This window comes from Elaeis guineensis, chromosome 8 (genome assembly GCF_000442705.2).
Source record: "Elaeis guineensis isolate ETL-2024a chromosome 8, EG11, whole genome shotgun sequence".
Taxonomy (NCBI): Eukaryota; Viridiplantae; Streptophyta; class Magnoliopsida; order Arecales; family Arecaceae; genus Elaeis; species Elaeis guineensis.
Window position 1 is genome coordinate 5159609 of NC_026000.2, and position 27693 is coordinate 5187301.

Below are 27693 nucleotides of genomic sequence, written 5' to 3' on the forward strand. Positions count from 1 at the left end.
TTGCCACTCCACCATTCAAATTTTAATGCAGTTGAAGATAAAATTTCTGGAAAACATTCCAAGCCTTGACTTGATTGCCTATGCATTCCAAGGGCTGGTTACAAGTAATAACCATGGCAATAGGCAATAGCCTCGCGGATGTTCTAGTCGGAGGTGAGCCAAGAAGCCAAACTAGAAGAAACGTAACTGTTTACAGTTCAGTATTTGCATCCATAGACTCAAAAATATGCATCTCAATCTAACGCCAATGTTACAATTTTCAAACCAAACAAAATATTGCTGATATTAAAGAAAATAAGACCGACAGTTTCTAATTGTGACCACAACATCTATCGCACGAAATAAGACAAATTACATGGATTCAAGTCAAATGATTTAAATGGAAACAACTTTGACATATAGTTCTTCTGAATGCCTTGGAGCGGCCCTTCCACCATATATCTGCTCCAAACAAAGCATACCTTAAGCTTTTATACGTACCACAAATGAACCTGTTGATCAGTTAGAAACCAGCAATTCGTTAGCACATTGCATTCAAAGCGTCAGCAATCAGCATTCTTAAGATTGGAAAATACTAATGTCCTACTGTATTCTACACAAAAACGCATTGAGCAGATCAGCTGCACCAGAAGCACAAAAATGTCAGGCCGTTAATTTGTAGGCTGACATGTACCCAGCCCTCAAGATGGGTCCACACCTGCCGGTGTTGATTACATCACATCTTCGATGGAGTATTTGGTGGTGTTCAGCTCTCATGTGTGCAATACAGAATATGATGCAGCTAAGCAAGCTGGTCAGCTTGAGAATTTATCAACCAACTCTCCAGCAAGGTATTATTGACAAGTTTGCTGAGACTGACATTTAAGATGAAAATTTTCTAATAACAAGGATGATAATGTATTGTCAGCGTTGGTATAGAAGTCAAAAGCCCATAATTGAGAAACTCACATGCAGGAAGGTTGGATATGTCAGCAGAAACAGCACATGGAATTCCTAAGTTGGTAAGTGCCCCCCTTATGATTCCACATGGGAAGTAGAGATGCATGCTTGTGAATTGAGCTGCGTTATTAGGAGCTGGCAATGAGTCATCCTGCGGAGATGCGTCCACATTGTCTGGTGATGCATCAATTGATATGCGAGTAAGCCACCGAAACTGGTTATCTTGCAGCACAAAAGTACCCTGCAGGGTGCAGAATACTATCCCGTAACTACAGATATACCTAATTATATATGTATGCACCTGAGGTTATCAATCTGCTTTTTGGAATTACCCTGTGATTAGTTTTCAAGTTATCAATTTGTTTCTTGAATAGCTCTGACCAGAAATCCTTGCAGATGAACTTGATGGCTTCCAGATGATCAGTAAACCTAGGGCGCTCCATTGTATATCTGGCCAGAAACAAGAGGACATGATAGGATGTGATAGTCTAAGTTCCAACCATAGGATACGTCTGCTCTCCAGGAATAGAAAACATTGACATGAATAAAGAGTATAATTAGAGTAAAGAAATTAAAAATTTGACCGAGCCAGAGGGCAAGAAGAAAGAAGAAATGCACAAACAGTCAATGTTGGGGAACTTCATTATCTTGACCACGATAACATGTGGGAGTGGATTTGGGTATGGTAATAGGAAAAAAGAGCTCCCCAAAAAAGCCTAGGTAAGGAACCACCTAGAAAGCAGGGTAACATTCTGCAGAGTTCTCAAAGCAAGTAGAGAAATTCATGTAAACAGGTTATTTATGATTTGTCATTTTTATCCCAGCTCTGGGCTTTTGTCCACATAAAAGTATAGTTGTTACAGGTGCTCGCCTAGGCACCTAGGTGGGCGCCTAACAGGGCCTCCAGCGCCTAGGCAAGGCTCGCCTGGAAGGGCTGTTACACAGGCATCCACCTACCAACCTAGGCACCTGCTTGGGCAATTGAGCATTGCCTATATAACCTAATCTAAGTGAGCAGTTGCTCGGCCTCCTACACTAGTTCTCAACCTGGAGTTCTAGCTCAGCCCAAGTGGGTTAAACAATTAAAAAAATAAATATAACTAACTAAACTAAGAACGAACTGGCAATCTGCTTATACGCCTCCCTCCTCATTCCAACCTTAGGGCTAAAAGATCGTTCCTCTCTCTTGCCTCTCAACTCTCTAATGTCCTTGAATGATAGTCAATGGTGGTCAACAATACTTAAAAAGGGTCCAGCAAGAGTTGATGGGGGATAGTGAGGCCAATGAAGGTATGTCTCTCTTTTTCTCACACTCTCTCTCCCCCGTCTGTCGCTTTTTCTCTTCTCTCCTTTTGCTTTTTCTGTTTTCTTTTGGGTTATAGTTGATGCGGTCAAACACCCAAAGAAATTGGTTGGTCCCACCCTCCAAAATTGGGTGAGGGTCCCTTTTTTTTTGTAACTTTTTTATTGTTTATCCAACATCTGAGTGCGGCAAAGGGCTTAAGATACTCTTGCGGAGCCTCCATATTTTCAATTATCTTGTATGTTAAAGCTATTTGGGTTGTTTTATTCAAATGGTTGCGGTTCAAGTGGGCTTTCTTTTGTACTTTCACTATTCTTCAATATTTTATGGTAATTTTGCTCTGTTAGAATTATTTGTTATAAATATTTTGCTCTAGATTATATTTCTTTTGCTATCTTTTATATTTCCTCAGTGCTAGCAATTAATAAAAGAGGGAAAACTTGATTATTTTTGTTGCATAAGAGGAATGTTTGCTCTCTTCTATAAAGTAGTAATAGAGGGAATGGTCAAAAATTATGCACTATTTTTTATTTCAAATCCTCCTATTTTTATTCCCAAGTTTTGTTTTCTGTTATGCTCTAGAAAGAGGAAATTTCGCTTGATTTTATATATCTTCTATTGCTCTGCCATTTGAGCTAAAAGAACAATGCTACATATTTTCTGAATTTAGCACAGATAATAAAATTGTGATAAAATTGAAGTTTTTATTAGATTTTAAATATCACTAATGCATTAACTGTTATCATGCACCTTAGAATAAAAGTCTAGTATAGTGCATTGCGAACATTGCAAGTTTTGATCAAAAACTGAATACACGAAGAGATAAATTATTTGTAAATCTTGTACAAATTTTATAGCCTAAGCAGTTGCCCAATCGCATAGCTATCGCCTAGACGCAGGAGGGTCTATCACCTGGGGTCACTCGGGCTATTTGACAAATATGAGTGAAAGATCAGCACAGTGGGTTCTAGAGCTAGAAAAGAGTGTTGAAACAATTGTTAAAAACAAATACAAGACAAGCAAAAGATGTATAGACGTGTCATATATGATGTGAACAAGTTCGAGCATTTTGCAAAACATTGAGTGAATCTGCTGAGATTATCAGAAATAAATAGCTCTTTATAAGACTATTACATGCAAAAAATATCCTACTTTTGCTCTAAGGACAAGATGCAACAAATGAGTTATGCATGACAAACTAACTTTATATATATTAATTCTAGCTTTCAGCCAAAAATAATCTTGATTAAAAATATTTAGAAGCATTTTCAAGAAGCCCTTTGTCATCAACCTAGTGTCGAGCTTAAGTATCCTTCTTTACCCGTGCCCAATACATATGCAATTAACATGGGCACATCCCAGTATTCAAGTGCAAAAACTAAGTTAATTCGCCTAATCCATTTACACTCATTTAGTTACTTCAGGGCATTAATAAACATAAATAATGCTAGTCATCAGTGGTTGCATGTACAAGACAAAAATGCATGCACAGAGAGAGAGAGAGAGAGAGAGTAGCAGCTATCCAATTACATCATCATCATCCAACACTTTTCCTGGCAAATGTGGGTTCAGAAATAGTGCGGAAATCTAGATTGTGAAGTTGCCTAAGGGAGCATGTGCCGATAGAGTAATGAACTCGGTAGGCTTGAATTTTATAAGTGTACATTAAGTGAAATATGAATGCATAATCAAGTATCAGAGAAATTCGTCTGACAACATTGCTCAAGCACCTAAGAAAGCTGCCTTGGTAACTCTACGATCTAGGAAGTCCAGATACGTTGTTATTTTGTATTGCATAAAAGCCTTTTAGTTAAAAATCTAGAACAAAAACATGTTTAGCGATTCCTCGCTACTCTAGTAGTATAAGTATACACAAGAACATAAGTTAATCTGGGCTGTATTTGTAAAGTTATACTCCCTTAAGCAACCTAGGGACAGTTTTGAAAGTTTAACCATCCATGAATGAATGGAACAATCATCACCACCCATTATTTATAGTGACACCCTGAATATCCAAATTGTTAAACAACCATAAATTCCATCATTTTTTTTTTATTAACATTAATAGCATGAGCTCCTTGAAACATGGCAATAGCAATATTAACCATGAGGTTCCAATAAAGAAGTTACTTTTTTTATCAGCATACTTCCTCTAACATGAAATACAAAAAAAGGAAAAAAGAAAAAGAATAAGCCTCCAAACTATCCACGACTTCATACTTTGGCGTGACACAAAATGTTGGAAGGACAAATTATCCGCCGATTTCATAACAAGGCAGATCAAGAAGAGAGAAAACATTTATAATCCAGATTATGTTGCACATATCAAAGTTTACGACACGTCCTGCCCAGTTTGCCTTATTCCACATCCTAATAAGGATTCCCATATCTAGAGGTAGAACAAAAGGACTAAGTTTTGATATAGAGCCACGCTACCTTATTAGCTGATGATCATCTTATGATCTCCATATAAGCCATTCCGTTCCCAACCTCCCAGTCGCAAGAAGCCAGATCTTAAGCTTCACAAATACCAACTAGATGCCACGGCTAAAATTTTACACTAAAATCCAATAAAGAATACACAATCGCAAGAAATGGATCATAAATGCAATTTATCTCTTCCCAACGTTAATTTTCCAATTCTTTATAAATTGCTTACGGACTCTATACCACAGCTTAAACCATACCCTAAAACTCAAGAAGAAAATTGCAAGTACCCAGAAGAAATTAGCCCTAAAATCTGCCCCAAACGTTAATTCCGCACATGATCTGAAGAAAAGAAGTCGATATTTATAGAATTTGTTCGATTATATGAGAAAAGAAGTGTAGGGTAAGTAAGTAGATCTGGAGGAGAGGAAAGTAGGAAGGAGACGGGAAAGGATCAGAGCAAGAGAGAAAGAGAGAGGGGGGGTACCTTTCGGAGAGCTGGTGACCGACCTGGAAGCCGATGGCCTCGATCCGGCGGGCGGCGAGCTCGGGCTGGGACGAGTAGAAGCGGTTGCAGTACGCCGACACCATCTCCATGACCACGCCATCAACGCAGCTCTCCGCCACCTCCCTCCCCATCTCCGACACCTCCAAGCCCCCTTCTCCCTCTCGCTCTTTTCGGTCTCGGTCGCTTGCCTCTCGCACCGGGTCCGGTCCGAATAGAAATCCTATGGACGGTCCCGTATAATTAAATCATATAGTTTGGCAGCCATTTGATATTTCTGTCAATTCCTCAGAATATTTACTCATCATTTTATTCTAATTTTATATTTAATAAAAATTTAAAAAATTATAAAATTATATATTATTATTTTTTAAATTAAAATAAAATAAAATTATTTTCCACATTTTCTTTGAAAAAACTATTCTATAGTAAAATATGAAATAACTTAAATTAGATAAAAAAATAAAATATAATTAATATATTTGATCAGAATTATAAATTCATAACCCACTACCATTTCATAATATGTTTAGAAAATAAAATGGAATAAGCCCATCTTACTCCATCTTATTTCCAACAATCAAATATTAGAGGTTTCCGTATCATATGCCACCTCACTATAAGATGAAATTTCGACCTATAAACAAAAGATAATAATGATCTTAATAGAATCATCATAATGATCTGAATCATATAGTAATTTGATCATCAGTGATTTAAGTTCATCATATTTGGCTATGCCTAATAGTTAAAAATTTTTAAATAATTTATTTGATATTTTATAAAAATTTAAAATTATTGATAATATAATATTAAAATATCCATAATATATTATATAAAAGATATATTTATTGATCATATATAATATATTATAAATAAAATATTATTATATTTATTAATATATTAATAATTTATAATATTATAAAATATATTTATTGTTTATAATTATTAATCTTGCAAAAATATATTATTTACTTTTATAAATTAATATTTTTATTTATATATAATTATTATTTTGTTAATATCATATTTATCTTAGAAAAATAAGAAGAATAGAAATAATATGTTAAATATTTTTATTATATAACTATAAAATATAATAAAATATTTTTATTCTAATTTAAAATTATCATTGAAACATAACGTGACAGTAGCATATTTAATAATATATATAATATATAATATTAAATATAATATAATATTAAATGATAATACAATATATTAATAATATATTGATATATCAATTTTTTATTAAATTAAAAAATATTTTTAATCAATTTAATAAATATTTTTATTAAATTTTTGATTCGAAGATAAATATTTTATTACTAAGTTAAAAAATAATTTAGAAAATAAAAATAATTTGAAATTTTTATCATATAAGACCACTGTAATGCAATCAAATATGTTAGTTCCATCATCTGTATCATTATTATTTTTTGATCTTAAGTGGGTCATCCCTTGTCAAACGCCGCATCAGCGGTCGCTATTGTCGGGCTTCTGCCCTTGGTCCGTCCTGTTTCATGAAGGCAAATTCAAGATCCCAACGGTCACGCTAGCTAACACATAATGAGGCATGGCTTCCAAATAGCATGGCCTTTCCGTCCCTTCGCCGCCACCTTACCAAATCCTCCTCTCTCCCTCCAAACCCTTTCTCCCCATGCCTCGCCCTTCTATCTCCCTTCTCTACTCGTCTACCCGAACCGCACTCACCGCCCACCGAGAGAAGAACCTTCTCCCATATCTTCCAGCACTGTGCCAAGCACCAAGACCTGAATCCAGGCCGAGAAGCCCATGCCCGGATGATCGCTTCTGGCTTCGTCCCAACCATCTTTGTCGCCAACTGTTTGATGCACATGTATACCAGGTGCTCCAATTTGGACTATGCTCGTAAAGTATTCGACCGCATGCCCGAGAAGGACACCATCTCTTGGAATGCGATGATTTCAGGGTACAGCCAGAGCGGTGCGATGGGCATCGCAGAATCCCTCTTTGATGCGATGCCCGAGCGAGATGTTATCTCATGGAATTCGCTGATCTCAGGTTATTTGCAGAACGGGAGTTCATATGGATCCATCGAGCTCTTCTTACAGATGAGAAGAAGTGGGATCGAACCTGATCGCACTACCTTTGCTATCATTCTTAAATCGTGTGCTGCATCGGAGGAGCTTGAATTGGGGACTCAGATTCATGGAATGGTACTGAAGATGGGTCTGGATTTTGATGTGGTAACAGGGAGCGCTGTCGTGGATATGTATGCTAAATGCAAGAGTTTGGGTGATTCGCTTCATGTTTTCGATGAAATGCCTGAAAGGAATTGGGTCTCATGGAGTGCAGTTATTGGGGGTTGTGCTCAAAATGAAAAATTCTTGGAAGGGTTGGATTTGTTCAAAGAGATGCAGCGATCAGGAGTAGGAGTGAGTCAGTCAGTTTATGCGAGTGTTTTCAGATCATGTGCGGGTCTGTCGCTGGCCAGGGTGGGCAGCCAGTTTCATGGGCATGCTTTGAAGAACAATTTTAGTACAGATATTGTCGTAGGGACTGCTGTTTTGGATATGTACACAAAAGGTGATTGCTTGGATGATGCTTTGAGAGTGTTTCAGTGGATGCCAACCCGAACCCTGCAGTCATGGAATGCCATTGTTGTTGGGTTTGCTCGAAGCAATCGAACACTCGAAGCTATGAAGCTATTTCAACTCATGAATAGATCTGGTGTTGGTATTGACGAGATCAGCTTATCTGGTGTTTTGGGTGCTTGTGCAGAGGTTAAAGGGTATTTCCAGGGTTCACAAATTCATTGCTTGGCTATTAAAACTAGTTTGATCTCAGATATTTGTGTTAGGAATGCAATGCTGGATATGTATGGAAAATGTAAAGCTTTGACAGATGCATGCGATATTTTTGAGGAGATGGACAGAAGAGATGCTGTCTCCTGGAATGCTCTTATCACAGCGCTTGAACAGAATGGACAGTATGAAGACACGCTAGCACATTTCAGTCAGATGTTATGGTGCGGCATGGAACCTGATGAGTTCACTTATGGCAGTGTTCTTAAAGCTTGTGCAGGATTGCAATCTTTGGATCATGGGATGAAGGTCCATGACAAGATTATCAAGTCAGGACTTGGTTTGGATTCATTCATTGGAAGTGCTCTTGTTGACATGTATTGTAAATGTGGGATGACGGAAGAAGCACAGAAGCTTCACCAGAGAATAGAGAAGCAAACGCTTGTATCATGGAATGCCATCATATCCGGATTTTCTCTTCAGAAACAAAGTGAAGAGGCTCAGAATTTCTTTTTTCAGATGCTAGATTTTGGCATAAAACCTGACAATTTCACATATGCCTCAGTACTTGATACTTGTGCAAACCTTGCCACGGTTGGTCTAGGGAAGCAAATCCATGCTCAGATTATCAAGCAAGAGTTGCAGAGGGATGTGTTCATATCAAGCACTCTAGTGGACATGTATGCTAAGTGTGGGAACATGCAGGAGTCTCTGTTGATATTCGAAAGGATAAAGGAACGAGACTTTGTGTCATGGAATGCCATGATTTGTGGTTATGCTTATCATGGCCTTGGATTAGAGGCACTTGGAATGTTTGAGAGGATGCAACTAGAGAATGTGAGACCAAATCATGCAACATTTGTAGCAGTTCTTCGAGCTTGCGGGCATGTTGGTTTGGTTGATGAGGGCATGCACTACTTTCAATTGATGACTGACCACTACAAATTGGAGCCGCAATTGGAGCACTATTCATGCATGGTGGATATAATAGGGCGCTCGAAGGGCATCCATGAAGCTTTAAGTCTTATAAATGACATGCCATTTGAAGCTGATGCTGTTATATGGCGAACTCTTTTGAGCATATGCAAGATCTATCAAAATGTAGAGGTGGCAGAAATGGCGGCATATAATATACTACTGCTGGATCCTGAAGATTCTGCAGCTTATATTCTTCTGTCAAATATATATGCAGAAGTTGGCAAATGGGGGGACGTTTCAAAGATGAGGAGGATAATGAGGCAGAGTAGGCTGAAAAAGGAGCCTGGATGTAGTTGGATTGAAGTGAAGAATGCGATGCACACCTTTCTCGTGGGAGATAAGGCTCACCCAAGATGCCTGGAGATATATCAGAGGTTAGATGAGTTAATTGATGAGATGAAATGGGCTGGATATATGCCTAATTTAGATTTTTTCCTTGAGGATGAGGAAGAGGAGAGAAGAGATCAGCAAGAACAGCTCAGATTTGGTAATGTTTGATCCACCAGAATGTGGTCTTTCATGCAAATTCATCATCAGAACTGGCTTATGATTGCATTGGATCTGTCTGTCCCAAGCATCTATATATTCCAATTGGTGGAAGAGGTATAAATCAGTACATCCTTCCCTTTGTTCAACAAACGGTTGGACTTCTAAGAAAATGGTGGTTTAGTGCACGAGGATTCCACTATTACGGTGTCTAGTAGGGGTCAGATGTATGCAGCCTCACACTTGTAGAGATGATATTTCTGTGTTTTAGACCTATGAAACCTAGGTCACCATGAAGCAACCTCAGGATTGTGCCAAGGCTCATCCTTAAATAGTTGGACTTCTATATTCTGAAATTAATTTTTGAGTAAATTACAATGACCTGCCTCGAAGTTTGAAGTAATTACAGATTCCCACCCAGCATTTTGAAAATATACATTCTACTACTTAATTTTTGCTATTTGCATAACACGTAACTCCTTACTAATATCTTTCTGTTAGATAAACTAATGGTCTTACGAACATCATCACTATCTAATCTATTTGAGTCTTAAAATATTTTATATTTTTTGTTTTGATATTTTTTATTTTCTATATTTTAAATTTTTATATTTGATCAGGGGGTTATGTGTCTATTTTTGAAATGTTGGGTGGGATCATGTAATTATCCCAAACCTCGAGAGGGGTCAAGGTAAGTTACTCTTAATTTTTTTATGTGGCATATACCAATTGAAAGTGTTGGAATATGTTTCAAAGATCCCTCAAAAAAATAATCAAGGTTTTCCAACTTTGTTTCAATGACTAGATATCCGTTTGGCTGTGAAGCAAAAGCTAGAGGTATCTTGATATCCTCATGAAAGACAACCTAGCTTACATTGGGTGTGTGTTTCAACATGATCCAATTATTCTGGTATAATTTTGGAAGGAAGAAATCAGGTTGACTGTTGGTCGATAAGGTTTTGATCTTTTATGGATCAGTCTTTGACAAGAAAATTCCCAATTCTTGTATCGTATATTTTTAGTGTTAATGTATATTTTTCAATTCCATGTGTGACTTGAAAGAATGCACTCTATCTGATGGAAATTTTTTTTTCTTAAACTTTAATGTCTCAACTCAAGTTAATGTTAATCTTATATATATTTTTTCTACAAACTTACCTTCTATATTCCCCCACTACTTAAAAAAAAAAAAGAAACCTTACCTTTTATACTCTTTGTATGACAGCTCAGATGTGAAACTAATATCTAGTTTTGCTCCTGCATTTGGTTAGATCCATGCAAGTAGAACAATGCAAAAAAGAGCTTTTGTGGATCGCAAGATTTTCATATTGTGAGAATTGCTTTCAAGTGTCTTCTTGGATGGCAATGAATACCAAGAGCTACTGTGATCTCAAGTATGTTGTCTGAGATAAAAAGACCAAAAAGCTTCCTTAACTTTTTCATTAATTATTAAATGGTAGATTTGGGGCACCTCCAGCATTCATTTCAGCCAATTTCCAAAAGTAGCAGTCACAGATTACTTCAGATCCAGTGCAAATTCTTCCTCAGCTATATCTGATAGACAGTGAATGAGGAGGCTGCCATGTACCTATTTTGAGGTCATATAACCACTAACATGGGACAGCGTTCACTTTCTCCAAAGGTGCATGGTCTATAAGACTAGCTTATATGAGCAGACACAAGCATATGTCTGTGCAAGGAAGAGCCTGAAATCATTTTGTAGGTCTGCTCACAAGCTGAACATTATCTCTATATTTCTCTTCATATAAGAGAACTTTGAATAGAACTTGATTTTTTTCTTCCCACATTCCATAGACAGTCAGTCATACTATTTTGAGTGAAAGTGATAGTGTTAATGATGCTGGATACCATCTGGAACCGGGCAGACAAGGTCCACCCAGATGAACAATATTAGTGCAGACATTGCTACCCCAGAAAAGTTGGAAACAGTTTTTCATCTTCCTTTTGTGCAAAGCCTTCTTATATGCTTTTTGAATAGTACTTACATGATCCACAACTACCACCAGCTGTTCCCACTAGCTGCCTTGTGCCATGGGGCCTTTCTTTTGATGCTACTATTGCATGTTCCCCAATTTGGCCAATGCATCGATCAATTATCTAATCTCTGTTACCACACACTGATTGCATCATTTTAGTATGTTTGGCATGGTTATCCAATTTATTTTTCCTTTTTTTGGGGTTTCTTTCTACATTCATACCGGTTTTTTTCGCTATTCAATCAACTCCAATCAGAAGTACCATGATTAGCTTATGGTTGACTCCAAAAATATCTATGCTGCAATGTCCTCTATTTTATATGTGTCTGGACTAGATTCATCTTGATATCTTTATAGCAATACATGATATAACTCAAAAAGACTAGCTAAAAGATATTATTTGAAATTCTTGATCTTATATAAATATCCAATATCCTTTTAGCACATAATTGATGTGGGACTTGATGCACGCCCGCATGGGGCCCCACATGAAATTTCTCACTTTTTTTTGGGACAATGTAGATTTTTAATTAATATTCCACTGTAGAACCTAATGCACAGCTTTCAATCATCTGCTTCTTTCTGCCCTGCTGTGATCTTGCGCTGAGCAGCTAGCTATAAGTAGAACCTTCTATCATCTGCTTCTTTCTGCCCTGCTGTGATCTTGCGCTGAGCAGCTAGCTATAAGTAGAACCTTCTGCACAATTGGCACATAGTGAATGTCTGACTGACAAAGCCAGGTAAGCATGACATCTAAAAGAAGACAAACATAGATTAACAATGAGAGAGGATCCGATCAGTTTTTCATGTTTCATATGAAGCTGTTGGAGCAGAACTAGCAGTGCTCTCCACTTGCATGTAGTTGAGCTTTTCTCGTAGATCAGATGCTTCCTGCCTGAGCCAGGCATTCTCGTAGAGGATCCGATCGCGCTCCTCCACCACATGGTTGAGCTCGTCGACAAGCCTCCTGTTTGTGGCCCGGAGGTGTACCACCTGCGACCACAGCTCACCCAGATGCCTCTGCTTCCTCATGCGCGACCTTCGAGCGGACTCTCTATTTGATATCCTCCTCCTCCTCTCATCCACAAGGCCTGGTTGGTGCTCATCAGCCTCATCTGATGTTAAGGTGTTACCAGGGCCAGAACAGGGCAGATGGACACCATCTCCTGAACCCATGGCTTGGACGTGGTCTGCATAAGCTCCAAAGAACCTTATTGAGCCTAGCTAGCCTCCATGCTGTATGGAGAAAACCTCATGGTGGTGCATGGATGGAGCTTTCAAGGTATAGCAGAATGTGGAGAAAGGTTATGATGGAGAGCTTTGTGTTGCAGAGAGTTTTTCTGAGGCAAGGATCAAGGTGGTGGGCTTTTTAATAGTGACAAGAGGCTACGATTGGAGAAAGTGGCCCACTTCGTGCAACCAACAACATATGTACAAACAAATAGCACCACAAGATTACCATTAGGCTTTGCACGTGTTACATGTATTGTATGGGCTCTTCACCAAAGCCATTTGATTATCATCAGACATCTCGAGTTCACCCAGCGCTTCATCATAGTCCCTGACAGGTTTTGCAAACTTTAATCCAACTGAAGTATCAGTATGAGGCTAATGCATAGTCCTAGGTGCTGAATGATGGAATTATTGCATGTGTCATTTGTTGGTGGGAAACATATTAAGCTGAGGAAAAGAGTTTGGTGGAAAGGATTAAGGTTCAGTTTTGGTAGAATGCTGAATCACTATAAATATATTCTTCTTTGTGGACACTTCCTTTATACTTTAAAATCGAACATAGTCCCTCAACTTTCCTGCTATTTATGTAGAAATGGAATGGACTAATTAGTTAGTGAGCTACTTCAGTTTAATATGATATTCAAATCAGGATGGGTAAAAGAGGAATAAAAAAAAAAAGAGTTGATCCGTTAATACTGAGGGTGATGGGGCACAGACTTTGTTTATATACTTTTAGATTGAAAGGTTTCAAATAATGGAGGAAGACCACTTGGTAGAGCAGAGCTAGATATAATGATTCAGTTGACCACCTTGGTGACCCTACTGGTATAAATGCTGCTGATGGCTAGAAGCACCTTCTACTGGAGCTACCTTTTTGTGTGGCGACTTGACGATCACTTGGCGAAGTTGTTCAGGTGTTGAGAGGACGCACTAACTGGACTCTTACCTTCACCTAAAAATATCTTCATGGATGCTTCCAGCTTTAGCTCAGATGGACTTCAAGATGTTCTCGGACACCTTTAATGATCTGCACCACTCAACTGAAGCTTAGTATAGACAGTGTTGAGGTATTCTTTACGTTCTTTTGTAACTTTTAGCATTTTTGAAACAGCGTAAAGGGTATGTGGTGAAGGTAGAGCGCTATGCGGATTGAACACCAGACGTTCTTGCAGATAGAAAGAGCTTCATTGTGGTATGATGCAACATAGAGAATTGATTTTTTTTCCCAACGATTCTTTGTGGTGTATGAGCGCACCACAGAGTGCTAAGCATCTTTGGATGGCCACTGTTATAAGATTGACAACCATTAAACAATGCATATGGTGTGTGTGCACCCATAAATCATTTTGTTGGATGGCCGTCCATCCATCTTTTAGCATGCACAGCATTCTATTGTATTGCACCACAAAGAATCCGGGCACTTTCTTTTTCACACAACAGTTGCCTTCTGTTGCTTATCAATAAAACCATAAATATCCACCATGATTGTCCGATTATCGAAATGTAAAATATTAAATCCTCATAATTAATTAATGCTCATAAAATTTTATTTTATTAATAAGAATCGAGGTGCCAAACAAAATTTGCTCTATAATTATCTTTTCTGTCACATGCACCGTATGTATGAAATCCGATTCTAAGTAATTTGATTTAGAAGAAGAAGAAGAAGAAGTAAAAAAGACTTCTTACATGGTTATAGAAATCATGTTTTCCCAAGCCAGGCCTCCTTCAACAAGGAAAAATGGTAGTGGAGAAAAGTACACCGGCGATAGGGTGTAAAGTTACCAACAGCGATATGGCGTATGGATGGGATGGAAGGGCGGGCCGTGGAAGCGGGTGGGCCCTCTCTATCTGAATATGATGATGGTGCCGGAGCACGACACCGCCACCCAATTGCACCACGAATCACTTCAAGCCCCTAAAAGGTGGCCAAACCATCTTTGATTTGAAACAACGTTTGCACCCATATCACCTTCTGGCTCAAATTTGGTGGCCATGTATGAATAAAATATGAGATTGTTGCTAAGAATGCAAGAAAATGAAAGGCCGGCATGGATGGGAACGTTAATTCTAGATATTTGATCATCGAGTCTAAATCTTGAGAGATAGAGGATCCAATTACCTCTTATTACATTGGTCCTTTTATCGCAGGGCTTGAAATTTGAAGTAGAGTGGATCAACTTGGATAAGATTGGACTGAAGTAATTCTTGCGATCTGACAAAAATTCTTTCAATCTACAAAACCAATCAAGAAACTGGATAGGGATCTTTCAGTTTTTGACTCTCCGATGCTTAAGTCAGATCGAGCCTTAAGAACAGAGATAGAAAAGAGTGGAAGAGCAAAAAAAATTGAATAGAACGGGAGGGGAATTGGGTAGGAACCAAAAGTCTGACTTAATTTTTTACTGACAGATTTTTCTTAGTTTCAGAGAGCAAAACTTACCGATGAAGGATCTCTGACCCTCTATTTATAAAGGAGTTGAGGAGACCGTTCTAGAGTTTGTTAGGCTGTTAGAGAAGTTTGTTAGACAGCTAGAGAGCCACTTGTAAATGAGCTAGTGTACAGCTGGAAATATGAGCTGAATATGAGATCGTGGCCAGCTGTGGCTTGGTTGAGGAAACCACCGTGATGTTTGCAAAACAGTTAAGTCCATCACAATAATAGCTCACCTCAATAGATGATCGGATGAAATAAAAATATCATAACATTCATCCCAAATAAAGGTATTAGGGTTCAGGTCGGTATATACCCGACCTGAACATTTCTTTGTCAATTGAGACCATCCGGATAGAATACACAACGATGTCTTTTATTCATCTTGTTAAAATATCGAGATGAATCTGCCAGCAGGTAAATTGGTATGTTGGGATCTGACGCTTTAAGATTGATATCTCTTTGATCTCGTATCACGATGCCACATATCTTGAGACTGGTTTAATGCACCAATACTTTATCTTTCACTTTCTATGTCCGAGGTGATAATTTTCTAATCGAATCAGAAAGTAATAGTATCTTCACAAAGTAGGGCTTTCACCAATTCGATAAGCATTTGCCATAAAGACTGGATTTTACCAATCAAGACATCTTATTTTCGAATCAACCTAATCTGGCTCGGTTATCTACCATCCAGGAGATCAATTTTCCATGTTTGCCTCTTGACTCGGTTGTTTATTGACTAGGAGATCTTATCTCCGCTCTTGAATCTTTGGTCTGATTTTCACTGGCTAGAAGATCTTATCTTGATATTTAATTTTTCATTCGATTTTATACCGATCAGAAGATCTTATCTCCGTACTTGAATTTTCGATCCAATTTTCACCGATCAAGAGATCTTATCTCCATATTTAATTTTTGGCTCGATTTTTCATCAATCAGGAGATTTTATTTCTATACTTAAATTTTCATTTCGATTTTTATTGATTAGGAGATCTTATCTCCATATTTGATTTTTGACTCGATTTTTTACCGACCATGAAATCTTATCTCCGTGTTTTACCTTGGAATTTTTAGGGCTGATGTCATTACCATCTAGAATAAATGCGCCACGTCTCGAGAGCATAAAAATTAATTGTTTGGTTAAAAATGAAAGGACTTGACCTTTCAGAAAATGATCCGTCAGATCTTCCCTCATGATTGCTTGAACGGACGATTTGAAAATATCAAATAAGAGTGCGACAACTATCAACGTCTGGTTGGCTTATCAGCTTGGCACGGATCAGTCCATCATGGCAGAATCTGGAGGAAGGTACGCCTAACCATCATCTGATCAATCATTGGATTAATGTCAAGTGTCACAAATGGGCGAGGAGATCGGTTAATCCAAACCATCAGTTTGCTTATAAAAAGCTTTTGCTCCCCAGTCACCGTTCATTTCTTTTTTGTTACCGTACGAAGGTACTGTCAAAATATTTTTAGAAATTTCTCAACATCGAATGATTGTCGGAGATAGTGAGGAGCCTTATCGGAGCAGGAGGAGAGGAGCCCATTTTTCATCTCTTAAAAGGATTTCATCTATTTTCTTTAGGTATCAATCCTCCCTCATTCGTTCTCTTTCAGCTTTATTTGCTTTCAGCCGTATGGTAGCTATTCCTTCTCTTTCGAGTTTTTTTTTTTTCTCATATTTTTTTTCTAAGAAACATGTCTAAAAGAGGTGAAAAGGGGAAGGAGACGATAGATGACCCACAGGTTAGGTTGACTCAATCTCTTTTGGCCATAAAGGTAGGAAATCCATCTCAGGAGGACCCTAAAACTGATTTGTTAGGTGAGGAGAGTTCAGATCACAAGGCAGAGTCTCTTATGCATGGTCTCACGGACTACTTCAGTCCTCTGTTCTGACTGAGGAGAACCTCACAATCCTTAGGGACAAAAATGATATATCCGATGAATATGAAATGATAGTACTAGGTCTAGAAAGTCGGGTATCTGAACCTCCCAAAGACTGCATAGCCTTCTATGATGAGTCTCTTCGATTTGGTCTGCGGTTTTCATTGCACCCTTTTTTCTATAATGTCTTTGATTTCTATAGGGTCCACCCTACTCAAATAACTCCAAATGCAATTAGGATGATTACAGTATTCATCATCATGTGTAATTTTCTTCATATAGATCTTAGAATCTCTTTGTTTAGGTCATTAGTCTTTTTGAAAAGATATCTGAGTGACAACAGTTGATGGTACTTCTTATCTCGGAAGAGCTGTAAATTTGAACCTAGCCTTCCCTCTTCCATTCACGACTGGAAAGATCATTTTTTTCTTTGTTTAGACTCCCATTCCATGAGATTTTAGGACTTCATGAGGGCATCCTTACACCAAATATAATTCCCATGATGAAATACTCTCCGAAGATGAGGTGGCTCATTAAATCCTGATCACTACCAAAACACCCAAGCTTTCCTCTCTGATAAATGATTAGGCGTTGTATGACGCTGGTATCAGTTTGTACTCTCCTTGGGGTAAGACCGAAATTTTTACTTTTTAACTTCTCTCTTTTTTATCTTCATTATTCTGAAACGTATGTCTGATGTAGAAATGAGATTTAACCTGACGAAAGTGGAGGATAGGAAGAGAAAAGATCAATTGAAATCATCTGCCATTGTTCCCGTGCCTAAAAGAGTTAAAGGTGCGGATCTTTCTACCCCGGTGTCGTCCCGATCATCATTAGCGACTCCTTCTCCGACCAACTCGAGAAGAAGTGAAGCCTCCCAAGGATCGTAAAATTCTCCTCAGGCACTGTCATTAGAACCACCTCGCCAACTAGCCGTGGTGAGGATCAAGAATAACAACGTCCGACCTGCACCGCCTTCTAAGGAGCCCGAGAGCAAACCGACCACAATCTCTAGGGCCCCATCAAGCTTGGCCGAGGGGGACGCTGTGACTACAATGTCACTCCTAGAGCGACCCCGACTAGACAGTGATCTCCTTGAATCTGTAATGCCGATCGTCGATCTAGAGGCGCATCAGAAGAATAAGCCAGAGAAGATCGTCAACCATGAATTTGAACAACTCATGCACGTGAGTATTTCTCTTCTTTTTTTTTTCACTTTGATGAATGACCAAACTGAATCTTTTATCCTGCAGGTTGTCGTTGACTTCAAAGTCATGTATGAGAATATGGTCTACCTACTAAAGAATAAAAAGACCATGGACGCCAATCTAATCATTCTTCAAGAGAAGAAAAAGAAGGAATCCGAACTCACCGTCGGACTCAAACATCAACTTGAGGAGAAGCTGAAAGCCTTGAAGAAAAAGAATCAGAACTTACTTGACCTTCAGCGAAAAGTCAACGAGCAAGAGAAGATTTTTGATCTGCATACTGTTGCAGAAAAGAATAAAGAACTGGAGCCAAGACTTAGAGAGGCGGAAAAGGCTAATAAGGCTCATAAGAAGGCCATAGAGGTCTTGAAAAAATAAATTAAGAAAGAGCACGACAAGGCGGCCAAGGTAGTGGAACTGTACAAGACTTTCAAAAAATTTGAGGATGAAGTATCCGAGAGCTTTAAGGGTACATATGACTACGCCTTCAGTCAGTACTAGAATCTGATCAAGAAGCTGTACCCCGAGGTAGACATCTCTAGGGTCACTCCAAAGGTGGCTATCAAGATGGGCATGAAGAAGGATTTTGAAGCACCCCTCAAAGTAGTGGAGGAGTCGGAGCAACCCATGAAGGAACCAACTAAGGAGAGCTCCGACACGTCAGGGATCATTCAATAGAAATTTTTTTTTCTTTTCAGGATGTACCAACTTGATATAGGTCTTTTTTCTTCTTTGGGACATGGAAACCCGATATGGGTTCTTGTTTTTGTATCTTCTTTAAATATCAATACAAAAGATATTTTCTCAGACATATTTGAGTCATGTAGTCTAGCAGATTTCATCACTTGTCAGGATAAAATAATCATATGTATCTTTGTAAATCAACAAAATCACAAACTGATAATTAATTTAACAGAATCAAAAACTAGTAATCTTAAATTCACCCATCATCAATTAATTAAAAATGAAAAGCTAGACGTACCTTTATTTGCATGATCACGGATGGATCAAGTTTTAAGATTCATCCAGAGATCGAAATTTTCAGGAGATCTCAAAGATAATTTCGCTCCAAAGATCAATATAAACCCTTCGGTCTCGTATTCGGCACAAGACTCATCGGTTAATGGAGATATCAAATCCTCTGAGGCTTCTCCGGACTGAAATCTGAATGAATACTTATGCCCTTCAGGGCTCTATCGGATTGAAATCTGGATAAATATTCATGCCCTTCGGGGCTCTACCGGACAAAAATCTAGATTAACATCTGTATCCTTCAGGGCTTCACCGAATTGAAATTCGGATTGGTGTTCATGCCTTTCGAAGCTTTACCGGATTGATACATGTGCACTATGGGGCTTTATCGGATTGAAATTCAGATTGTTATTCATGTCCTTCGAAGTTTTATGAAACTGAAATCCGGATTGATACATGTGCCCTATGGGGCTTTATTGGATTGAAATTTGAATTGGTATTCATGCCCTTCAGAGCTTTATCGAACTAAAATCTGGATTGATACATGTGCCCTATAGAGCTTAATCGAATTGAAATCCAGAGTGGTATTCATGCCCTTCGAAACTTTACCAAACTGAAATCTAGACCCATATGTATGCCCTTTGGGGCTTTATCAAATTGAAATCTGGATTGGTATTCATGCCTTTCGAAACTTTACCGGACTGAAATCCAGATCCATATGTATGCCTCTCGGGGCTTTACTGGATTAGAATCTGGATTGGTATTCATGTCCTTTAGGACTTTATTGGACTGAAATCCGGATCCATATGTATGCTCTTCGGGGTTTCACCGGACTAAAATCTGGATCAATATGCATGCCCATCGGGGCTTTATCAAATTGGAACCCAGGTTAGTATATGTGCCCTACGGGGCTTTACTGGCTTAAGAACCGAATTTCATTAAATAGAGGGGACATGACATACAAGACAGAGCTCGTTAGATTATTTTTATTGATAATATTTTTTGAGATTTTTAAAATTTTAAGTGCAAAAAATAACACATCTGTCTAAATTCTCAATTCTATAAGCCCCAAGGCGAACTACATTAGTAGACTTTAAAATTTCAGCTCGTCGCAGGATGAGGTCACCCTTCTGAAATGACTTCAACTTCACCCAAGCAATATAATACTTAGCGATCTTCTGCTTATAGATCGCTATACCGATATGAGCTTGTTCTCTTATTTCATCAAGAAGATTCAGGTTGGTCCTCAACCATTCAAAATTGATTGTCTGATAAAAATTTCTGACTCTATCAGATAATAAGTCAATCTCTACTGGGATCATAGCTTCAGTCCCATAAGTGAGACTGAAAGGAGTTTTTCCTATCGAAATCTGATGTGTGGTTCGATATATCCACAGTATACTCTGCATCTTTTTGGCCCACAAATCTTTTGTATCAGTGAGCCTTGTCTTCAAATCATGAAGGATGGTTCTATTAGTTACTTCAGTCTCACCATTCGACTGTGGATGTCCAACAGAAATGAGTCGATTATCAATATAAAACTTGGAGCAATATTTTTTGAACTTGAGGTTCTCGAGCTGCCGACCATTATCAATGATGATGATCTGAGATAAACCAAACCGACAGATCATAAATTTTTAGATAAAATTCTGCATCTTTTTCTCTGTGATTTGGGCTAAAGGCTCCGCCTCTATATTTGTGAAATAATCAATAGCTACCATCAAAAAAAATTTTTGATCTGCCGCTACTGGAAAAGGCCCCAGTATATCCATCCCCTAAATTGCAAAGGATCAGATGGCGGTAATAGAAAAAAGCTCAACAGTAGGTTGATATTGGATATTAGCATACCTTTAGCATTGGTCGTACTTGTTAACAAAATCAGATGCATCTTTTTGAATAGTGAATCAATAGTAATCTTGTCGGATTATTTTATAAGAAAGTGGCCTATTCCCCAGATGGTTTCCACATATACCCTCATGCACTTCTCGAAGTGCATAATCAGCTTCATATGGCATCAAGCATCGAAGTAGAAGAAGAGAATAAGACTTTTTATATAAATGATCTTGTTGAAGAACATACTATGGAGCTTATATTTTAATGCTTCTGATCATGATTGGATCATTGGGCAGAACTCTTTTAGATATGTAATCCATGAGGGGATCAATCCAACATGGCTCATGACCGATCTGAAATATAGAGTTCACTTTAATACTAGACCTGTCCAACTGTTCAATCAGTACTTTTTGATTCAGTTTAAAAAAATCTGAAGTGGCAAGATGAGATAGAGCGTCAGTCTGGATATTTTTCGATCTAGGAATTTGGAGCACTTCAAGCTCTTCCAAATTTTTGGAAAGTTTTTTGATATTCTACAAGTAACAGCCATCGTGGAATCCTTGGCTTCAAATTGACCTCGAACTTGGCCGACGATAAGTTGCGAATCTGTGAAAATCTTTAATTTTCTGACTTTGAGTTCTTTTGCCATCTTAAGACCTGCCCTTAAGACCTCATATTCAGTACTATTATTGGAAGTATTAAAATTAAACCTCAGGGCCTGCTCAATTACAATCCTTCAGGACTAGCCAAAATTAAATCGGTGTCAGTTTTCTAAGAATTTGAGGCTCCATCCACATGTAGAATCCAGAATGTATCGTCACTTTGAGGATTTTTTAGGATTGACCTATCATCTAGGACAATGCATTCTACAATAAAATCAGCTAACACTTGACCTTTAACTGCAATTCGAAGTCAGTAGTGGATATCAAATTCATTGAGTTCAATGACCTATTTGACGATCCGACCTAAAGTATCAACTCTTTGTAATATCGATTTGAGTGGCTGATCTATCAATACTGCTACAGTATGAGCTTGGAAGTAAGGCCTGAGTCTCCGGACTGCCATGATCAAAGCATATATCATTTTTTCAATCTTTTTATACCGAATCTCTATGTCTCACAACAAGTTGCTAGTGCAGTAGATAGACTTTTGAATTTTTCTTTCTTTTCAGATAAAAACCGAACTGACTGCAAAAAGTGAGATGGAAATATACATATACAGTTCTTCACCCTCAATTGGCTTAGAAGAAGAGGTGAAGAGCCGAGATACTTCTTAAGATCTTCAAAAGCAGCCTAACATTCTTCTGTTCAATTGAAGTTTTCGATATTTTTTAATATTTTAAAAAACACAAGGCATCTTTCAGCTGACTTGAAAATAAATCGACTGAGGGCTACCATTCGTTTGATGAGCTGCTATATTTTTTTAATAAAGATCGAGAATTTTATTTTCAATAAAGCTCTAATCTTTTTAGAATTAGCTTCTATTCCTCTTTGATTAATGAGAAAGCAAGAAACTTATCTGAGCCAACTCCAAAAGTATATTTATTAGGATTGAGCTTCATTTGGTACCTTCTAAGTTTTCTAAATACTTCCTTCAGGTCGATAATATGTTGATCCTCCTCGGTACTCTTTACTATCATGTCATCAACATAGATCTCTATATTTCGATCAATTTATTGTTTGAAAACTTTGTTGATGAGGTACTGGAATATAGCACCTAAATTTTTAAGATCAAAAAATATCATTTTATAATAATATAAATCTCTTTCAGTGATAAAGACAGTATTTTTTTTATCTTCTGATACCATTTGAATTTGATTATAGTCTGAAAAAGCATCCATAAAGCTGAGGAGCTTGTGATTAGAGACGACATCTACAAACTGATCAATTTTCGACAGAAAAAAATTATCCTTCAGATAAGCTTTATTGAGATCTTTATAGTCAATACATATCCTCCATTTGTCATTAGCTTTCTTGACCATGACAACATTGGCTATCCACTTCGCATAATGAGCTTTCCTGATAAATTTTACTTTTAAAAGCTTGTCAACTTCTTCATCAATGGCTTTTTATCTTTCTGAAGTGAAACCACTTTTCTTCTATTGAATTGGCTTGAAATTTGGATCCATATTTAGTTTATGAATAATCACATCGGTAGGGATACCAGATATATCACAGGTCGACCAAGCAAAGACGTTAGTATTTGCTCACAGAAATTTAATCGTCTCTCTCTTAAGCTAGGTTTAAAATTCACATCGATCTGGATCATTTTTTTCGGATCATCTCTCAAAGAAATGGCTACAAACTTTTTCGCCAGTTCACCTTAATTTTTTCTGACCTCATCCAACGTATCTGGTATATCAACTTACGCAGTTTTCATTAGTTAGTTCATTTTAATAGAAATTATGAAATACTGTCAAGCCACCATTTGATCATCATGCATCTCACCAACTCCCTCCTTAGTCGAAAAATGCACCAGTAGATAATAAGTAGAGACAATAGCCTTAAGAGCATTGAGACTAGATCGATCGAGGATATCATTATAAGCAGATGGGATTCTGACTATTAGAAAAGTGAGCTGCACTGTTGACCACCTTGGTTCTTGTCTCACAGTAATCGATAAAGTAATTTCTTCCTCAGCTACTATCAGATTTTTTGAGAATCCGACAAGAAGAGTATCGATTTGCCTGAGTTGTCTGGTTAAATTTATTTTTAAGAAAGCATCACAGAACAATACGTCAACAAAGCTTTCATTATCAATAAGAACTTTTTTTATATCATACTTTGTTATCATCATAGAGATGACAACAATATCATCCTTTACAATATTTTTTTAAAAAATAACTTCTTTAGTTCTCTGCCTTTTGAGGGATGGGTCATCAATATCAGGCAATATTTTCAGAATCAGATCGGACATCCGACTGAAATAAAAAAAGGGTCAGCGGTCCATTGGGTCAATCGATTGGTCCGATCAATTGACACGTGACATCAGCATAATATAATTATGATGTAATAAATATATTTTATTCTTTAAAAATATAAAAAAATATTAAAAATAATAAAAAATCTTTAAAAAATAAACTAATAATTTGACAAAATCATGCATGATGCATAACTAAAATTTCCACCTATTCTTAATTTTGAAAAAATACTTAAAAATTTAAAAATCAACATTTCTTCATAAACTTTAATAAAAAGAAGCACCATGAATGGTAGCAATAAACATTTCATACGAGAGAAACAACACAAATAAAGTTCTATATAAAGAATAGCACAAACAAAAGAACATACAAATCTGTTCAATGAGATTGTTTCACAATCAAATTTAACATAATATTTCTAGTCATCTCTCAATCCATATTTAATCATATATCATCATTGTCTTCACCACAATCACTATTATCTCCTCCACTAGAGTATGCTATATCAACACCTTCATTCAATAATATCATATCATCATCATCTTCTTTGTCTATAATAAAAAAAAAGAACTCATCATAAGATGTTTCAAATAAAAACTTGGATATATACCCAAACAAGTTTTAAAAAAATAAATATTTTTACACTTACCTTTGGGAGCATTAGAACTTGATTCTTCATTAGTTTTTGGTAGCTCTTCTTCTAGGATACTTTCTAACTCATCATAGTCAAGCTCTCCTTCGTGATCTTCTTCCACAATCCAAAATTTTGTTTTGTCAATTGATTCATAATCAATTGGATCATAAAGCCTCTTATCCATTTTAAGCCTACACATTAAAATATCAAAAATATTTTAGAAAAAATCTCATTTGCAAGTCTTGTAAACATATAGCCCAATCATAATATCACGTTTAAAATGTAAAAAGAAGCAATAAAATTATTTTTAATATCTGTTTTGTAAACGCAAGTTATAATGAACATATACTAGATCATTGAGCCTTTGATGCTCTAATCTATTTCTCTTTTTGATATGAATACGTTTAAATACACTCTAATTGCATTCACATCCGGAAGAAGAAGTAGTTTGACTAAGGAGTTTAATTGCAAGCTTTTGCAAATTAGGAGCATCACCACCAAACATCCTCCACCATTCATATACATAAATTTCATACATTGCATTAAAATTTTATTATAAAGTATAAATAAATATATAAGTCATAAACTTGTAAATTTATATTTTTTATTGGGTTGAATGGTTTTGCAAGACATGATAGCGATCGATCGTCCAAAATTTTTTAGACGTTCTCTAAACAGTCTTGTCTCATCCAATAATTTGGTTTTACTTCCTATTGCTTTGGTCACAATAACATCAAGTAGCCCTGACATAATTTTCAGCTTCTGACAAAAGTTATTTTGATCATATTGAAAAGTCAGATTCCACCAATATGCAGCAGCATAGATACTTTAACGCAACATCTTATCCCAACAATTATTTATGATATCTGTGTATGGCTTATATGATCTCTTCTTGCCTTTAAACAATTCCTTAACGCCTTTGCGTGCCCTATACATACCTTCATACACATATCCCAATGCAGGTTTTTCATCAGAATCACAAATACGCAATAAATGTATCAATGGTGCCATGATCCTTACAATTATTAAGCAATTATTCCAAAATATCTCATCTAGAATGATTTGTTTCACTTCTTTTGCTTTCAATAATTTTAAAAACTTCTTATAATCAGAACTAGTAACCAAAGCTTGCAAGTCTTTTTTATGGTCATGTAAGCTCCTCAATGCAATAAAAGTGGTGGTAAAATGAGTTGGCCCAGGGCGAATTATCTCTCTCGAATTTGGCCTCTTTCTTAACCAATTCAATGTATGTTATGATTATAGATAAAAGTAGTTGCCCTTGATGTAAGAACAGCAACACTTTGCCCATGAGATAATTCTCCAACATCTTTCATGATCAAATTAAGACAATGTGCTGCACATGATGACCAACTAATATTAGGATATCTCTTAGAAAGCTCTATTCCAGCTTTTTTATAATTGGATACATTGTCTGTCACTAAGTGAACCACATTACTAGCACCAACCATTTCAATAATCTTAGCAAATAAGTTGCATAATGTTTCATAATTTGATACCATATCTGATGTATCAACTGATTTAATAAATGATATTTTCTTAGGAAAATATATTAAAAAATTTATTAATAGCCTCTGTCTAGTATCTGTCCATCCATCACCCATAATAGTGCAACCACAATCAACCCATGCACTTCTATAAGAATCAATAATTAATTGTACATCTTTCTTGGCATCTCTTAATAAATTGACATGCAAAGCATGATAAGAAGGATCAGTATATCCATGACCCATAGATGCTATTTTACCAACTACAATATGAAAGAAAGGAGAATTTACCGCATTCATTGGGATGCAAGCATAATAGAACCAATAAGCAATGGATAAATCAGTGTCATGCCATCTCTCTGGACTTTGTAAGCAAGCTTTGATAGTTGGTTGAGAAGGATCGCAAACACCCAATTTGAAATAATTTTGAATATCATAATTAGCCTTTCTTTTACTTTTGGAGGATTATCCATCACCACCTTTAGTATTTCTTTTAATAGGCAAATAGGGACTTTCTTGCATTTCATCACCTTCAAAATTATGCATACTTTGACCATATAGATTTTTCTCATTAAAGATACCTTGCTTCTCTTGTGCTTTATCAATATTCTCTTGCAGGGATTGTGTTACTAAATTTTGGACATCTAAAGGAACTTTTGAACATTTTCAAACTTGATCTTTTAACCCAGCAAGATGTTGCTTCATTCGAGAATCATGGTAAAAAAAAAAATTTAATCACATCATCATAATATATTTTCTGTATGTATTCTCTCCTCATCAGTTTTTGATAGAGCATTTGGTGCTGCCGTGCTGGTGGATGTAACACGAGACAAGATAAGGCAGGGAGACAAAACAAGACAAGGCAGGAGCCGTATGGCGTGGGGTGAGAAAATTAAAGTAGGGAGGAGATTAGGTGGGAGACTCTCATCATCTATCAACAAGAGATGTGGTCGCTTGCTCATCAGAAACAGCAGAGAGCCGCTCACAGGTCGCGACAGCAGGCTTGAATAAAATCAATGGAGACAAGGAAGATTATGGCAGCAATGAGAATCAAAAGATGAGTGATGTTATGCGACCACCAGAGTAGCCGACGTCGCACCACCACCAAGAGCAACGCCAGCTTGTCCGATGGGCGATGACGATGAGGGAAGATGCACCTATGCTATGGCGAGAATCACAAAGAGACAGAAACCACGATGCTTGTCGGGTAGGAGACTGCGGCACCTATCCGATAGCGATGATGACCGACGACGAGGCTAGAGCTCTGGGCAATGACAATGAACGGAAGAAAGAAAACAAAGATCGAAAGAAATCGAAGACAAAAAGATGGGAGCGATCTTGAGAATTAGAATGCCCTTGGCGTCGGTGTTTTTAATTTTTTTATCCATAAATGATTAACCTGTCATCCGATCGGTTCATTATGGGTTAATCGGCTCAACAATTCTTATCGATTTTTATCGATTTTTTATGGGTTGAGGATCAACTGGGTCCAACCCAAATTTCGCTCCAGAATTAAAATCGATCCTCGATCCAACCGGTCAACCCAACCGGTCTGATGCAGTTCTGAAAATATTGGTATCAGATAGGATATGGATATCATATTGATAACACTAGTAGTTGATCAATTATGATTGTCAGAAGTT

At 37.2% G+C, this 27693-nt stretch overlaps 2 protein-coding genes and 1 pseudogene across 2 annotated transcripts; 1 reads left to right on the forward strand and 2 right to left on the reverse strand.

Annotated features, from left to right (window-relative positions):
• Positions 1 to 172: 172 nt before the first annotated feature.
• On the reverse strand, positions 173 to 5380 carry LOC105050664 (uncharacterized). Its single transcript, XM_010930776.4, has 4 exons — positions 5157 to 5380; positions 1272 to 1389; positions 949 to 1180; positions 173 to 491 (listed from the first exon to the last, which is right to left on the reverse strand). The coding sequence occupies exons 1-4, from the start codon at positions 5306 to 5308 to the stop codon at positions 463 to 465; spliced, it is 531 nt and encodes a 176-aa protein (XP_010929078.3). The 5' UTR covers positions 5309 to 5380; the 3' UTR covers positions 173 to 462.
• Positions 5381 to 6629: 1249 nt separating this feature from the next.
• LOC105050663 (pentatricopeptide repeat-containing protein At3g02330, mitochondrial) lies at positions 6630 to 11373 on the forward strand. Its single transcript, XM_073242352.1, has 2 exons — positions 6630 to 10115; positions 10230 to 11373. Exon 1 carries the CDS (start codon positions 6767 to 6769, stop codon positions 9434 to 9436), a length of 2670 nt encoding a protein of 889 aa, XP_073098453.1. The 5' UTR covers positions 6630 to 6766; the 3' UTR covers positions 9437 to 10115; positions 10230 to 11373.
• An 852-nt stretch (positions 11374 to 12225) lies between these two features.
• LOC105050922 (uncharacterized) overlaps positions 12226 to 27693 on the reverse strand; it is a 52373-nt pseudogene continuing 36905 nt past the window's right edge.